This window comes from Mobula birostris, chromosome 4 (genome assembly GCF_030028105.1).
Source record: "Mobula birostris isolate sMobBir1 chromosome 4, sMobBir1.hap1, whole genome shotgun sequence".
NCBI classification, from domain to species: Eukaryota; Metazoa; Chordata; class Chondrichthyes; order Myliobatiformes; family Myliobatidae; genus Mobula; species Mobula birostris.
Window position 1 is genome coordinate 97,251,134 of NC_092373.1, and position 15,553 is coordinate 97,266,686.

Sequence of the window (15,553 nt, forward strand, 5' to 3'; positions counted from 1 at the left end):
TCCCCCTCGCTGTGGAAGGAGTGATATCTCTCCCCCTTGTTAGTGAAGTTTGTCAAACTGTCGGGATGAACAGGTCTCTGGGCTTTGTTGTTGCTTGCAAGGTGGGTGATTGGAGTGCTGATGCTTTCTGCTAAAATAAGTGGGGGGAGCAGGAGGAGGAGGAGGTTGATGCTGCTTGCTGCTGCTTGAGCATGGATGGGGTCAGGGTGCTTTGGGTTTCTAACATTTTTATGCCATTCATTCTTTGGGATTTTTCTTCTGTTTTGAGGTTGTGTGCGGAGAGTTAGAATTTCAGATCGTATTATTGTATACATTCTCTGATATGAAATGGAACCACTGAACCATTGAAAGAAGGAAGGTGAAAGATTACGAAACTTGAGATGTTTCCCAGGATAATTGATACCAAGATTAAAGAAGGCATTTGTTGGTCGACAAATCAGTGGCCATCAATAAAAGGCTATTTGAAGAAATTTATTTATTTATTGGGATACAGCATGTTCTACTGGAACCAAAGAAAATTGCATGGAAAGCATTTAATGATGTTGCTGAAAATTTTCTTGGTAACCACAGAGCACCAAAGTATGCAGTTGGTTGACAACATGCTTCAAGCATACAAAATCATGAAGTGCAACATGTCACTGAAGATTCATTTTCTGCATTCCCATTTAGACTTCTTTCCTGCAAATCTTGCCACTGTCATTGACAAGCATAGTGAATGGTTTCACCAGGACATTGCGTTCATGGAGAAACTGTATCAGTGTGACTGGAATCCATCAATGCTGGCTGATTATTGCTGGACATTTCAGCTGGAAGCTTCAGTCACTGAGTACAAATGAAAATCATCGACAATATATTTTTAGCTTAGTTTAGTTGAACTACTGCGAAGTGTCAGCACTGTTATGCAATTAAAAACATTCTATTCAATTAGTTTCTTGTTTCTCCAAATTCCAACCCAATACAAGTAGTCTGAAATTATATTTGTGTTCAGCTTCAAGTGATCTATGAGAACCACATAAAATTTTTGAGGAAGCAATACTTACAAAGAAATTTGCTGTCCAGTATAAGTTATGATGAGGCTATGCAAATTTGTGTTTGTGATGTACTGCATTTCATTTTCAAGACATTTATAATCTGTGGATATATGCCCATGACAATAAATGGTAAAGTTGATATATCAATTTAAAAACTCTTCTTGTAAAGTTTAAATCCACCTAAATTCATTACCTTCCTGAAGAACATCTTTGAGAGTGACCCTCTCTCTGGAGATAGCTATGTCCTTCACTTTAGCTTTTGCCTCTGCAAGTGTAACACTTTTAAGATCATTTTTTTCTATCCGGAGTGTTGGGTAACCTGGAAAGAAAAAGTAAAGGCCAATACTCTACATATTTAACTTACTCAAAACTCAAAGGTGTTTAATTGCATGAATAATGAAAAATTACAACAATCGAGGTAGCTGGAGAATCCAACAAGTAATGAGGAAAACAGCTTTGATACCCCCTACTCCATCTGCCCACCAAGGAACCATGACCACCACATCCACTCACCATCCACCTCCCCATATTCTTTGCTTTTTAACCAATTCTACCCAACGAACTTTGACCCCCACCCCCACCCTGGTTCCAACCACTCTCCTCCTCTCCCTCATTAAGCTAAAAACAAACCACAGTTAACAACCCAAAAGACTCAGAACTTTACAGCAGAGTTATATTAGCAGATTCTCCAGAAAATGGGATGTTAGTTTTTATTAATACCTCAGCATACAACTAATTCACTTTTTAACATATCACACTATTTGAATATAAATTGCCCAGTAAACCAGGCAAGTGGAAAGTAAACACAAAGTGAGGCCCTGTAAGTAGAAAGGGAGTACAGGTGGACCTGCAGACAATAAACAAGGTTGTCAAGGGATACAGAAGGGTATGAATAAGCCAAAATTATGGGTGGAGAAATGGCAGATGGAGTTTTATCTGGGCAAGTGTGAATAGTTGCACCTTGGGAGATCAAATGTCAGGGGAAAGAATCAAGTAAATGTGTACCTAGTACTCCCAAATAATTATTTTACATTGGTTATTTACCAAGGAGAATAATGTATAAAATATTAAGATTTGTATGAAACATGCTATCACTTTCAAAGTAAATATGCAAAAAGATAGGTCTGGTCTACGGATTGAGATTCTAAATTGGAGAAAGGCCAATTTTGAAAGGATCAGAAATGATCTGGCAAGTGTGGATTGGGACAGGTTTTATATGTCAAAGGTATATTTGGCAAGTGGGAGGCTTTCAAAAGTGAAATACTAAGCTTGTATGTGCCTGTCAGAATGAACGGTAAGGAGGTGTAGGGAATCTTGGTTTTCAGGTGATATTAAGGGCCTGTTTAAGAAAAAAAAGGAGCTGCATAGCAGGTATAGGCAAATAGGAACAAATGAGGTACTATAAAATGCAAGAGAACACTGAAGAAAGAAATCCAGGAAGGCTAAAAGAAAACATGAGATTGCCCAAGCGGACAACGTCATGGAAAATCCTAAGGGATTCTACTGATATGTTAAGAGGAAAAGTATTGCAAGTAACAAAATTGGTCCTCTGGAAGATCAGAATGGTAATCCATGCATGGAGCCAAAAGAGATGGAGGAGATCTTAAGTTACTTTTTTGCATATGTATCTACTCAGGAGATGGACACAGACTCTTACAGAAGTGAGAGAAAGCAGCATCGACTTCGTGGACCCTATTCAGATTACAGAGGAGGATGCGTTTGCTGTCTTGAGGCAAATTAAAGTGAATAAATCCCCAGGATCTGACATGGTGTTCCCTCAGATCCTGTGTGGGGGTAAGTGCAGAAATTACCAGGGCCCCGGCAGAGATATTTAAATCATCCTTAGCAACAGGAGTGATACCAGAGGATTGGAGAACAGCTAATATTCCTCCACTGTTTAAAAAAGGCTCTAAACATATATCAGGAAATTATAGTCTCAGGATTACTGCCTGTGCCATGTGACAGTGAGTAAAGGAATAGAATGAGTGGAGGATAAATGTCTGGCTGAGAGATTGGAGCAGGGGGCAGGGATTCAGATCTCTGGATCATTAGGACCTGTTTTGGGGCAAGTGTGACGTGTATAAAAAGGACGGGTTCCACTTGAATTCCAACTAGAATTGTTGGGGGGTGGGAACCAAACTGAAGAGACTGGGGAAGAGGTGGTTGGCTCACAAATAGAGAAAGCTTGGAGACAGTGTATGAGGGAGGATAGGCAGGTGATAGAGAAGGGACGCGCTCAGACCAACGGCTTGAGATGTGTCTATTTTAACGTAAGGAGCATTGTGAACAAAGCGGCTGAGCTCAGAGCATGGATCAGTACTTGGAGCTAAGATGTGGTGGCCATTACAGAGACTTGGATGGCTCAGGGTCAGGAATGGTTACTTCAAGTGCAGGGTTTTAGATGTTTCAGAAAGGACAGGGAGGGAGGCAAAAGAGGTGGGGGCATGGCATTGTTGATCAGAGATTGTGTCATGGCTGCAGAAAAGGCGGACGTCATGGAAGGATTGTCTACGGAATCTCTGTGGGTGGAGGTTAGGAACAGGAAGGGGATCAATAACTGTACTGGGTGTTTTTTATAGGCTGCCCAATAGTAACAGATTACAAATATACCTGGGGATATGAATTGACAATAAACTGGACTGGTCAAAGAACACTGAGGCTGTCTACAAGAAGGGTCAGAGCCGTCTCTATTTCCTGAGAAGACTGAGGTCCTTTAACATCTGCCGGACGATGCTGAGGATATCCTACGAGTCTGTGGTGGCCAGTGCTATCATGTTTGCTGTTGTGTGCTGGGGCAGCAGGCTGAGGATAGCAGACACCAACAGAATCAACAAACTCATTCGTAAGGCCAGTGATGTTGTGGTGATGGAACTGGACTCTCTCACGGTGGTGTCTGAAAAGAGGATGCTGTCTAAGTTGCATGCCATCTTGGTCAATGTCTCCCATCCACTACATAATGTACTGGGTAGGCACAGGAATACATTCAGCCAGAGACTCATTCCACCGAGATGCAGCACAGAGCGTCATAGGAAGTCATTCCTGCCTGTGGCCATCAAACTTTACAACTCCTCCTTTGGAGGGTCAGACACCCTGAGCCAATAGGCTGGTCCTGGACTTATTTCATAATTTACTGGCATAATTTACATATTACTATTTAACTATTTATGGTTCTATTACTATTTATTATTTATGGTGCAACTGTAACGAAAACCAATTTCCCCCAGAACCAATAAAGTATGACTAACAGGGATATCGAGGAGCAGATAGGTAAACAGATCCTGGAAAAGTGTAACAATAACAGAGTTGTCATGCTGGAAGATTTTAACTTCCCAAATATCGATTGGCATCTTCCTAGATCAAGGGGTTTAGATGGGGTGGAGCTTGTTAGGTGTGTTCAGGAAGGTTTCTCGACACAATATGTAGATAAGCCTGCAAGAGGAGAGACTGTACTTGATTTGGTATTGGGAAATGAACCTGGTCAGGTGTCAGTTCTCTCTTGATGGGAAAGCATTTTGGAGACAGTGATCATAATTCTATCTCCTTTACAATAGAATTGGAGAGAGATAGGAACAGACAAGTTAGAATAGCGTTTAATTGGAGTAAGGGGAATTAGGAGGCTATCAGGCAGGAACTTGGAACCTTAAAATGGGAACAGATGGAACAGATTAGGAACAGGAAGGGGTCAATAACTCTACTGGGTGTTTTTTATAGGCCGCCCAATAGTAACAGGGATATCGAGGAGCAGATAGGTAAACAGATCTCTTTCCACATTTCTTCTGTACGGAAGAAATGTGGAAAATGTTCAGGGGATATTTGTGTGGAGTTCTCCATAGGTACGTTCCAAAGAGACAGGGAAGTTATGGTAGGGTACAGGAACGATAGCGTACAAAGGCTGTAGTAAATCTAGTCAAGAAGAAAAGCTTACGGAAGGTTCAAAGAGCTAGGTAATGTTAGAGATCTAGAAGATCATAAGGCTAACAGGAAGGAGCTTAAGAATGAAAGTAGGAGAGCCAGAAGGGGCATGAGAAAGCCTTGGCGGGCAGGATTAAGGAAAATCCCAAGGCATTCTGCAAGTATGTGAAGAGCAAGAGGATAAGAGAATAGGACTATCAAGTGTGACAGTGGGAAAGTGTGTATGGAACCGGAGGAAATAGCAGAGGTACTTAATGAATACTTCACTTCAGTATTCACTATGTAAAAGGATCTTGGTGTTGTAGTGATGACTTGCAGCGGACTGAAAAGCTTGAGCATGTAGAAAGAGGATGTGATGGAGCTTTTGGAAAGCATCAAGCTGGACAAGTTGCCAGGACTGGACGAAATGTACCCCAGGTTACTGTGGGAGGCAAGGGAGGAGATTGCTGAGCCTCTGGCAATGATCTTTGGGGACGGGAGAGGTTCCGGAGGATTGGAGGGTTGCGGATGTTGTTCCCTTATTCAAGAAAGGGAGTAGAGATAGCCCAAGAAATTATAGGCAAGTGAGTCTTACTTCAGTGGTTGCTAAGTTGATGGAGAAGATCCTGAGAGGCAAGATTTATGAACACCTGGAGATGAATAATATGATTAGGAATAGTCAGTGTGGCTTTGTCAAGGGCAGGTCGTGCCTTATGAGCCTGACTGAATTTTTTGAGGATGTGACTAAACACGTTGATGAAGGAAGAGCAGTAGATGTAGTGTATATGGAATTCAGCAAAGCATTTGATAAGGTACCCCATGCAAGGCTTATTAAGAAAGTAAGGAGGCATGGGCTCCAAGGGGACATTGCCTTGTGGATCCAGAACTGGCTTGCCTACAGAAAGCAAAGAGTGGTTGTAGACGGGTCATATTTTGCATGGAGGTCGGTGACCAGTGCTGTGCCTCCGGGATCTGTTCTGGAACCCTTACTCTTCATGATTTTTATAAATGACCTGGATGAGGAGGTGGAGGGATGGGTTAGTAAGTTTGCTGATGACACAAAGGTTGGGGGTGTTGTGGATAGTGGAGAGGGCTGTCAGAGGTTGCAGTGGGACATTCGTAGGATGTAAAACTGGGCTGAGAAGTGGCAGATGGAGTTCAACCCAGGTAAGTGTGAAGTGGTTCATTTTGGTAGGTCAAGTATGATGGCAGAATGTAATATTAATGGTAAGACTCTTGGCAGTGTGGAGAAGCAGAGGAATCTTGGGGTCCGAGTCCATAGGATGCTCAAAGCAGCTGCGCAGGTTGACTCTGTGGTTAAGAAGGCATACGATGTACTGGCCTTCATCAGTTGTGGAATTGAATTGAGAAGCCAAGAGGTAATGTTGCAGCTATGTAGGACCCTGGTCAGACCACACTTGGAAGTACTGTGCTCAGTTCTGATCACCTCACTACAGGAAGGATGTGGAAACCATAGAAAGGGTGCAGAGGAGTTTTACAAGGATGTTGCCTGGATTGGGGAGCATGCCTTATGAAAACAGGTTGAGTGAACTCAGTCTTTTCTCCTTGGAGTGACGGAGGATGAGAGGTGACCTGATAGAGGTGTATAAGATGATAAGAGGCATTGATCGTGTGGATAGTCAGAGGCTTTTTCCCAGGGCTGAAATGGCTGCCACAAGAGGGCACACGTTTAAGGTGCTTGGGAGTAGGTACAGAGGAGATGTTGGGGTAAGTTTTTTTACGCAGAGAGTGGTGAGTACATGGAATGGGCTGCCGGCAACAGTGGTGGAGGCGGATTAGACAGGGTCTTTTTAGAGACTTTTGGATAGGTATGTGGAGCTTAGAAAAATAGAGGACTATGGGTAACCCTAGTAATTTCTAAGGTAGGGACATGTTCGGCACAACTTTGTGGGCCAAAGGGCCTGTACTATGCTGTAGGTTTTCTATGTTTTTATGTTTAATAAGACATCGGTGAGGGCTAATTTGTGTACAGCTTTGGTCACCTACCTACAGGAAAGATGTAAATAAGGTTGAAAGAGTACAGAGAAAATTTACAATGATGTTGAGTTATTGGCAAAAATTGCATAGATTATAATGTTATTCCTTAAAATGTAGAAGATTGAGATACACAAAATTATGAGGGGGTATAGATATGGTAAGTGCAAGTAGTCTTGTTCCACTAAGGTTGGGTGGGACTACAACTAGAGGTTAAGGTGAAAGGTAAAAATTCTAAGGGGGCACATGAGTGGAAACTTCTTGACTCTGTCGTGGGAGTGTGGAGTGACTTACTAGTGCAGCGATGCATGTCAGCTCAATTTCAACGTTTAAGAAAAGTTTGGATAGGTACGTGGACGGTAAGGGTATGGTCCAGATGTAGGTTAATGGGAGCAAGCAGTTTAAATAGTTCAGCACAGATTAGATGGGTGAAAGGGCCCGTTTCTGTGTTGTACTTTTCTAAACCTCTATGCTAAAAGCTAAAGCATTTTCAGGTCAAAGAAAATGTACTGTTAGCTATCTTAAAGAATGTTAGGTGGATAAGTCCACAGGTCCTGATGGGATATAACACCAGTTACTGAGAGAAGCAAGAGACTATAGACTGCTGGGGCCTTGGCCAATATCTCCATGTACTCTCCAGCCACAAGCAAGGTGTCAGAAGACTGGCGAGTAGCTAATGATTTTCCAGTATTCAAGAAAGGAAATGGAATCTGTATACGTGTGAGTCTCATGTCAGTAGAGAGGAATACTCGAATGGATTCTTAGGGACAGGATTTTGGAGAAACTATGAAAAATCCTTAACAAGTAAGATTAAAGTGAATCCCAGGGAATACCATACATACATCAAAAGCAAGAGGATAAGAGGAGTGCATACTCAATGATAAAGGAGGGAATGTGCTTGGATGTAGAGGATGCGGAGGATTCTTTGCATCAGTATTTACCCAGGAGAAAGACATGGCAGATAGGAAGATCTGTGTGAAGCCTGCAAATATGCTGGGGCATTTCAAGGTAAGGAAGGAGGTAGTATTGAACTGAATTAGCCCCCAGAGCCTGATGGGTGAAAGTGGAATATGCTAGGAATATACTGCCAGTGACAGTGGAAACAAATATAATAGAGAAGCTTCAGAGGCTTTTATACAGGTATATGGAAGTGTAGAGAGTGGAAGAATACAAAACTTGTGCAGGCATAAGGATTAGTTTAGTTACTAGTTTAATTAGTTCAGCACAACATCAAGGACCAAATGGCTTGTTTGCTGTTCTGTACTGTTCTAGGCTCATATGGCATGTGCACTTTCACTGGTCGGGGCACTGAGTACATCAGATAGTCATGTTGCAACAATACATAATTTCGCTTAGACTGCACTTCTTGATGTTTCATTATAGCAAGGATTTGCAGGCTCTGGGGAGGATGTAGAAGAGATTCACCAGAATACTGCATGGACACACTTGGACCATTTTCTCTGAAGCATTGAAGGATGAGAGGGGATCTGAAATAAGTTTATCAAATTATGGAAGGCTTAAGTCAAGGAGATATAAAGTTTTGTTCCCTTGGGTATATATATCAAATATTAGAGGACACATCTTTAAAGTGAGAGGGGCTAAATTTGAAGGAAACGTGAAAGGCAAGTTCTCTTGCACGAAGTGGTAGGAGACTGGACTGTGCAACCAAGGATGCAAGCGGAAGCAGAGACACACAATAGGAAAGTTCGGAAGAGTTTACACAGGCACAGGAAAATGCAGGAATGAAGGGATATGAATCATGTGCAGAAAAATGGGACTAGCTTAATTGGCATCAAGGATGGTATAGTCATCATGGCCAGGGTGCCTGCTCCTACTGTTGAGTTCTATGGACTGGAACCGAGGTGAGTTGGAACCTTTTGAGTCAAATGCCAAATCACTAGGACATCTGCTTAGTCAGACAGCACAGTATCACTTTACTGTAGATAAAAGAACTTGAAAATATAAGTAGAAAATACCAGAATCTCTCATTCAAAGTCCACTCATACTTCTAAACAGCAGATGACATGTCCAACATTCTTTCATGATTAACTAATTTCAGGTAATACACCAGTGACAGTGAGAATCGAATGATTTGGCAGATGAATGAGTAGCTGAAGATGCAGAGGCCAAGGTTTTAGCTTCTGGATCACTTCTGGTGAAGGTATGACTTGTACAAAAAGGATGAGTTGCATCTGAATTCAAGCTGTTGGGGAGGGTTTTAAAATAATTTGGTAGTGGGATAAGAACCAGAGGGACAGGGCAGAGGATGGGGCAGTTGGTATACCGTGCATATACTGAGGTTGTGAGGAAGGATAAGCAGTTGTTAGGGCAAAACTGCAGTCAGTGAGACGGTTTGAAATGTCTCTACATTAAAGCAAGTTATATCAGAAACAAGGATGATCAGTACTCGAAACTACGATGTTGTGGCCACTATAGAGAGTTGGCTGTCACAGGGTAAGAATGTGCTATATGTGTCTTATGCTGTGTGTGACTATTGGTCTGTGTCTGCACTTTGGCCTCAAAGGATTGCTATTTCGCCTAGCTGTATACATGGACATTCATGTATGGTTGAATGGCAATTAAACTTGAACTTGAATGGCTTCTGAATATTCCAGGATTTAGGTGCTTCAAAAAAGGCCAGGGAGAGAGGTAACAGCTGGAGGAGTGCATGACTAATTATGGATAGTATCGTAACTACAGAAAGGAAGGACATTGTGGAGGGATTGTCTACTGAGTCAGTGTGGCAGAAGTCAGGAAAAAAAAGAACCATGAGATAATGTTGCAGCTCCATAGGACCATGAAACATAGGAGCAGAATTAGGCTGTTGAGCCCATCAAGTCTGCTCTGCCATTTCATCATGGCATATGTGTTATTCCTCACCACCACATTCTCCTGACTTCTCCCCGTAACCTTTGACACCCTGGCTAATCAGAATGTATCACCCTCTGATTAAAATATACTTTGTCTTGGCTTCCATAGCCATCTGTGGAAATGAATTCTACAGATTCACTACCTTCTGGCTAAAGAAATTCTTCATTTCTGTTTTAAATGGACATCGTTCTATTCTGATACTGTGCCTCCTGATCCTAGATTTCCCCCACATGGGGAACATCCTCTCCATATCTGCTCTAACTAGGCCTTTCAATGTTCAATAAGTTTAATGAGATTATCCACCACCAATTCTTCTAAACCCTATTTTCGTATTGTTCACAAACTTGGCCACAAAGCCATTAGTTCTGTCATCCTAAGCATTCACACATAAAATGAAAAAAAGCAGACTCAACAATGACCCCTGCAGGACACCACTAATCTCCAGTAGCCAACCAGAAAAGGCTTCCTTTATTCCCATTCTTCGTCTCCTGCCAGTCAGCCATTCTGCTATCTATGCTGGTATCTTTGCTGTAATATCATGGGCTTTTATCTGTTAAGCAGCCTCATGTGTAGTACCTTGTCAAAGGCCTTCTGAAAATCCAAGTAAAGAACAACCACTGATTCTCCTTAGTTTATCCTGCTAGTTACTTCCTCTATAAATTCCAACTGATTTGTCAGACAAGATGTCCAATTAAGTAAACAATGCTAACTTTGGCCTATTTTATCTTGTGCCTCCAACTACCCCAAAACCTCATCCCTAATAAAAAAAACTGACTGTAAAAGCTTTTATAGATATGTGAAAAGAAAAAGATTGGTTAAGACAACCAATCAGAAACAGGTGAATTGATCATGGGGAACAAGGACATGGCAGACTAATTGAATAACTACTTTGGTTCTGTCTTCACTAAGGAGGACATAAATAATCTTCCGGAAATAGTAGGGGACCAAGGGTTTAGTGAGATGGAGGAACTGAGTGAAATACATGTTAGTAGGGAAGTGGTGTTAGGTAAGTTGAAGGGTTTAAAGGCAGATAAGTCCCCAGGGCCAGATGGTCTGCATTCCAGAGTGCTTAAGGAAGTAGCCCAAGAAATAGTGGATGCATTAGTGAAAATTTTTCAAAACTCTTTAGATTCCGGATTAGTTCCTGAGGATTGCAGGATGGCTAATGTAACTCCACTTTTTAAAAAAAGGAGGGAGAGAGAAACCGGGGAAATATATACAGGTAAGCCTGACATCAGTGGTGGGGAAAATGCTAGAGTCAGTTATCAAAGATGTGATAACAGCACATTTGGAAAGCAGTGAAATCATCGGACAAAGTCAACATGGATTTGTGAAAAGAAAATCATGTCTGACGAATCTCATAGAAATTTTGAGGATGTAACTAGTAGAGTGGATGGGGAGAACCAGTGGATGTGGTATATTTGGATTTTCAAAAGGCTTTTGCAAGGTCCCACACAGGAGATTAGTGTGCAAATTTAAAGCACACAGTATTGGGGGTATGGTATTGATGTGGATAGAGAACTGGTTGGCAGACAGGAAGCAAAGAGTGGGAATCAACGGGACCTTTTCAGAATGGCAGGCAGTGATTAGTGGGGTACCGCAAGGCTCAGTGCTGGGACCCCAGTTGTTTACAACATATATTAATGACTTAGACGAAGGAATTAAATGCAGCATCTCCGAAGCTGGGCAGCAGTGTACCTGTGAAGAGGATGCTAAGAGGATGCAGGGTGACTTGGATAGGTTAGGTGAGTGGGAAATTTAATGTTGGATAAATGTGAGGTTATCCACTTTGGCAGCAAGAACAGGAAAACAGATTATTAATTGAATGGTGGCCGATTAGGAAAAGGGGAGGTACGAGACCTGGGTGTCATTGTTCACCAGTCATTGAAAATGGGCATGCAGGTACAGCAGGCCGTGAAAAAGGTGAATGGTATGCTGGCATTCATAGCAAGAGGATTCTAGTACAGGAGCAGGGAGGTTCTACTACAGTTGTACAAGGCCTTGGTGAGACCACACCTGGAGTGTTGTGTGCAGTTTTGGTCCCCTAATCTGAGGAAAGACATTCTTGCCATAGAGGGAGTACAAAGAAGGTTCACCAGATTGATTCCAGGGATAGCAGGACTTTCATATGATGAAAGACTGGATCCACTAGGCTTATGCTCTCTGGAATTTAGAAGATTGAGGGAGGATCTTATTGAAACGTATAAAATTCTAAAGTGATTGGACAGGCTAGATGCAGGAAGATTGTTCCCGATGTTGGGGAATTCCAGAACGAGGGGTCACAGTTTGAGGATAAAAGGGAAGCCTTTTAGGACCGAGATGAGGAAAAACTTCTTCACACAGAGAGTGGTGAATCTGTGGAATTCTCTGCCACAGGAAACAGTTGAAGCCAGTTCATTGGCTATATTTAAGAGGGAGTTAAGTATGGCTCTTGTGGCTAAAGGGATCAGCGGGTATGGAGAGAAGGCAGGTACAGAGTTCTGAGTTGGATGATCAGCCATGATCATACTGAATGGTGGTGCAGGCTCGAAAGGCCGAATGGCCTACTCCTGCACCTATTTTATATGTTTCTATAACATCTTCCCAACCACTGAGGTCAGAGAGCTAAGTTAAATTATTGGCCAGTTAGACCTTGGGTAGACCACACTTGGAAAATTGTGTTCAATTCTGGTCAACTCATTAAACAAGGATGTAGATTCATTAAGAGAAGATGCAGAGGATGTACATAGATTAGAAAACATATTTTATAAGGATAGATTGAGCAAGCTAGGGCTTTCTCTTAAGAGCGAAGAATGAGAGGTGACTTTATAAAGGTGTACAAACTGAAAAGAAGCATATATCAAGTGAATAGCCAGAGGCAATTCCAAGGTGGAAATGGGTAATACCAGGGAGCATAATTTTTGGCTGATTGGAGGAAAGCATGGGGGTGGGGGCGGTGCTGGGGACATCAGAGCTAATTTCTTTACACAGAGAGTGCTGAGTATATGGAACACTCCAAAAGCAATGGTGGGGGAGGCAGACACATTAGGGACATTTAAGAAACTCTTAGAAAGGTACATGGATGATAGAAAAATGGAGGGTTATGTAGGAGGGAAGGGTTAAGTTAATCTTAGAATAGGTTAAATGGTTGACACAACATCGTGGAACAAAGAACCTGCACTGTGCTGTAGTGTTCTATTTTCTGTGTACATCCATCCTTTACTTACAGAGCTACTCCACTTTTTATTTTCTGTTTGTTCTTTTGCAATTATAATTTGTTACATTAATGAGGGGTGAATTGACCAGGGTTGAGTAACAATAAGATGAATAGCTATGATCGAGAAAACTAGCTTATTTCAAAGGGATGATAAGGGACATGATATAAGGCACACAGAAAGGCTTAAAATTGCAAAGCAATTTAGAAATAATCAAGATTGCTTAATGTCATTTCCTGTACACAAGTGTAAAGGGGAACAAAATAATTGTTACTCTGGATCTGATGCAGTGCAATAATACAAAAGACTACTGAATAAAAGCAAAACACAATAAAGATAAATACATAAAATAGCTTACCTACATAGATTTGAGTGTATGCACATGTAGGGCTCTCAGCATACTAGGTGGACTGTTAACTGTTGATCCCTTATTACCAAAATGGCTTCTCTGAAGTGTTATATTAAAATGGCTTCTCGTCATGTTAACTGCTGAGCAAGGGGTTCTCTGTAACTGCAATGTTTGGGTTATACAGGGAGATAATGGAAATCGTATTCATTTGTTAGCCAGTGGAAGTCACGTTCTGTTATCTTGAATATGTGTGCTGAGTTGAGGAGCGTGGGCTTTTCGGGAGGCGAGCAGAGAGGACAGACATGTGAGGAACGGACAGCGGTTCCAGGGCAACAGATATCGGACCTCGGAGGTTCGGATGGTGGCCAGAGTCTCGCAAGGATGCTGTGAATGAAATCGGAGGTGCGAGCTCCAACGTATTAAGATATTATGTGCACAAGACTTATAAGTTACTTATGTGGCGCCTAGATTTCTGTAGTCGTTTATACTAACCCATCACCAAAAATTTGCTATATAGTATAATTCTTTACTCTCACTTGGTATATTGTTTTCATATTTGTGTTGTGGGGGTTCATTGGGCAACTCGCACCTTATCCGCACCAAAGTGATTGCACTGTTTGGCGGGGTCGATGGTTATTTACCCTAGGAAATGGGAGGTCAGTAGGGCAAAAACCCTTACACACATAAAGTAACACTAGGCTATACATAAGTTGACTGACAAGAAATAAAATAGTGCTGGAGTTAGAGAATGGAAGTAATGATTAATCTTACTGCTTAGATAAAGTAACAGTTTTGAGTCTCGTGGTCCTGGTGTGCATGTTTCATAGCTTCCTCCTTGATGGGAGAGAGACAAACAGTCCATGGGCAGGGCAAGTGGGATCCTTCCTGATGTTATTGGCCCTTTTTCAGCACCTTTCTGTATATATGTCCTTGATAGCAGGTAGGCAGGTGCCTGTGATGTGTTGAGGTAGTTTTAACTACCCTTTGCAGAGCCTTCCTGTCTGTTGCAATGCAGTTTCTGTACCAAGCTAAGAAGCAGCTACAGTCAGTTATAGAAAAGTACAGCACAGTAACATGCTGTTCTGTGCCAAACAATTTAAGCTGCCAACTTGCATTGACCTATACTGGGACCATAGCCCTCCATACCCCCATCATCCTTTGTACCCATCTTAAACGCTGAGATTGAGCTTGCATTGCATTGGCAGCTCGTTCCACACTCTGCATTGGAAGCTCGCTCCACATTCCCACAACCCTATGAGTGAAGAAGTTTCCACTCATAGAACAGTACAGGCCCTTCAGCCCACAATGTTGTGCCAACCCTTAAGCCCTGCCTCCCATATAAGCCTCCACCTTAAATTCCTCCATATACCTGTCTAGTAGTCTCTTAAATTTCACTAGTGTATCTGCCTCCACCACTGACTCAGGCTGTGTATTCCATGCACCAAACACTCTCTGAGTAAAAAACCTTACTCTAATATCCCCCTTGAACATCCCACCCCTTACCTTAAAGCCATGTCCTCTTGTATTGAGCAGTGGTGCCCTGGGGAAGAGGTGCTGGCTGTCCACTCTATCTATTCCTCTTAATATCTTGTATACCCCTATCATGTCTCCTCTCATCCTCCTTCTCTCCAAAGAGTAAAGCCCTAGCTCCCTTAATCTCTGATCATAATGCATATTCTCTAACCAGGCAGCATCCTGGTAAATCTCCTCTGTACCCTTTCCAATGCTTCCACATCCTTCCTATAGTGAGGTGACCAGAACTGGACACAGTAGTACCATAAGCTTTCTTAACTACCCTATCTACTTGTGAGGCAACTTTTAGGGATCTGTGGACATGTACGCCCAGATCCCTCCGCTCCTCCACACTACCAAGTATCCTACCATTTACTTTGTACTCTGCCTTGGAGTCTGTCCTTCCAAAGTGTACCACCTCACATTTCTCTGGGTTGAACTCCATCTGTCACTTCTCAGCCCACTTCTGCATCCTGTCAATGTCTCTCTGCAATCTTTGACAATCCTCTGCACTATCCACAACACCACCAACCTTTGTGTCGTCTGCAAACTTGCCAACCCACCCCTCTACTCCCACATCCAGGTCGTTAATAAAAATCACAAAAAGTAGAGGTCCCAGAACCAATCCTTGTGGGACACCACTAGTCACCTCCAATCCGAATGTACTCCCTCTACCACGACCCTTTACTTTCTGCAGGCAAGCTTATTCT

General features: G+C 42.3%; 1 protein-coding gene across 2 annotated transcripts in view; it reads right to left on the reverse strand.

The window, feature by feature from the left end:
- The window catches only part of ryk (receptor like tyrosine kinase), a 348,374-nt gene that overhangs the window by 148,261 nt on the left and 184,560 nt on the right, over positions 1-15,553 (reverse strand). For both annotated transcript variants that reach the window (XM_072255833.1, XM_072255834.1), the window contains exon 9: positions 1,225-1,350. In XM_072255833.1, the coding sequence (XP_072111934.1) occupies positions 1,225-1,350 (126 nt within the window). The remainder of the gene's footprint in view (positions 1-1,224; positions 1,351-15,553) is intronic.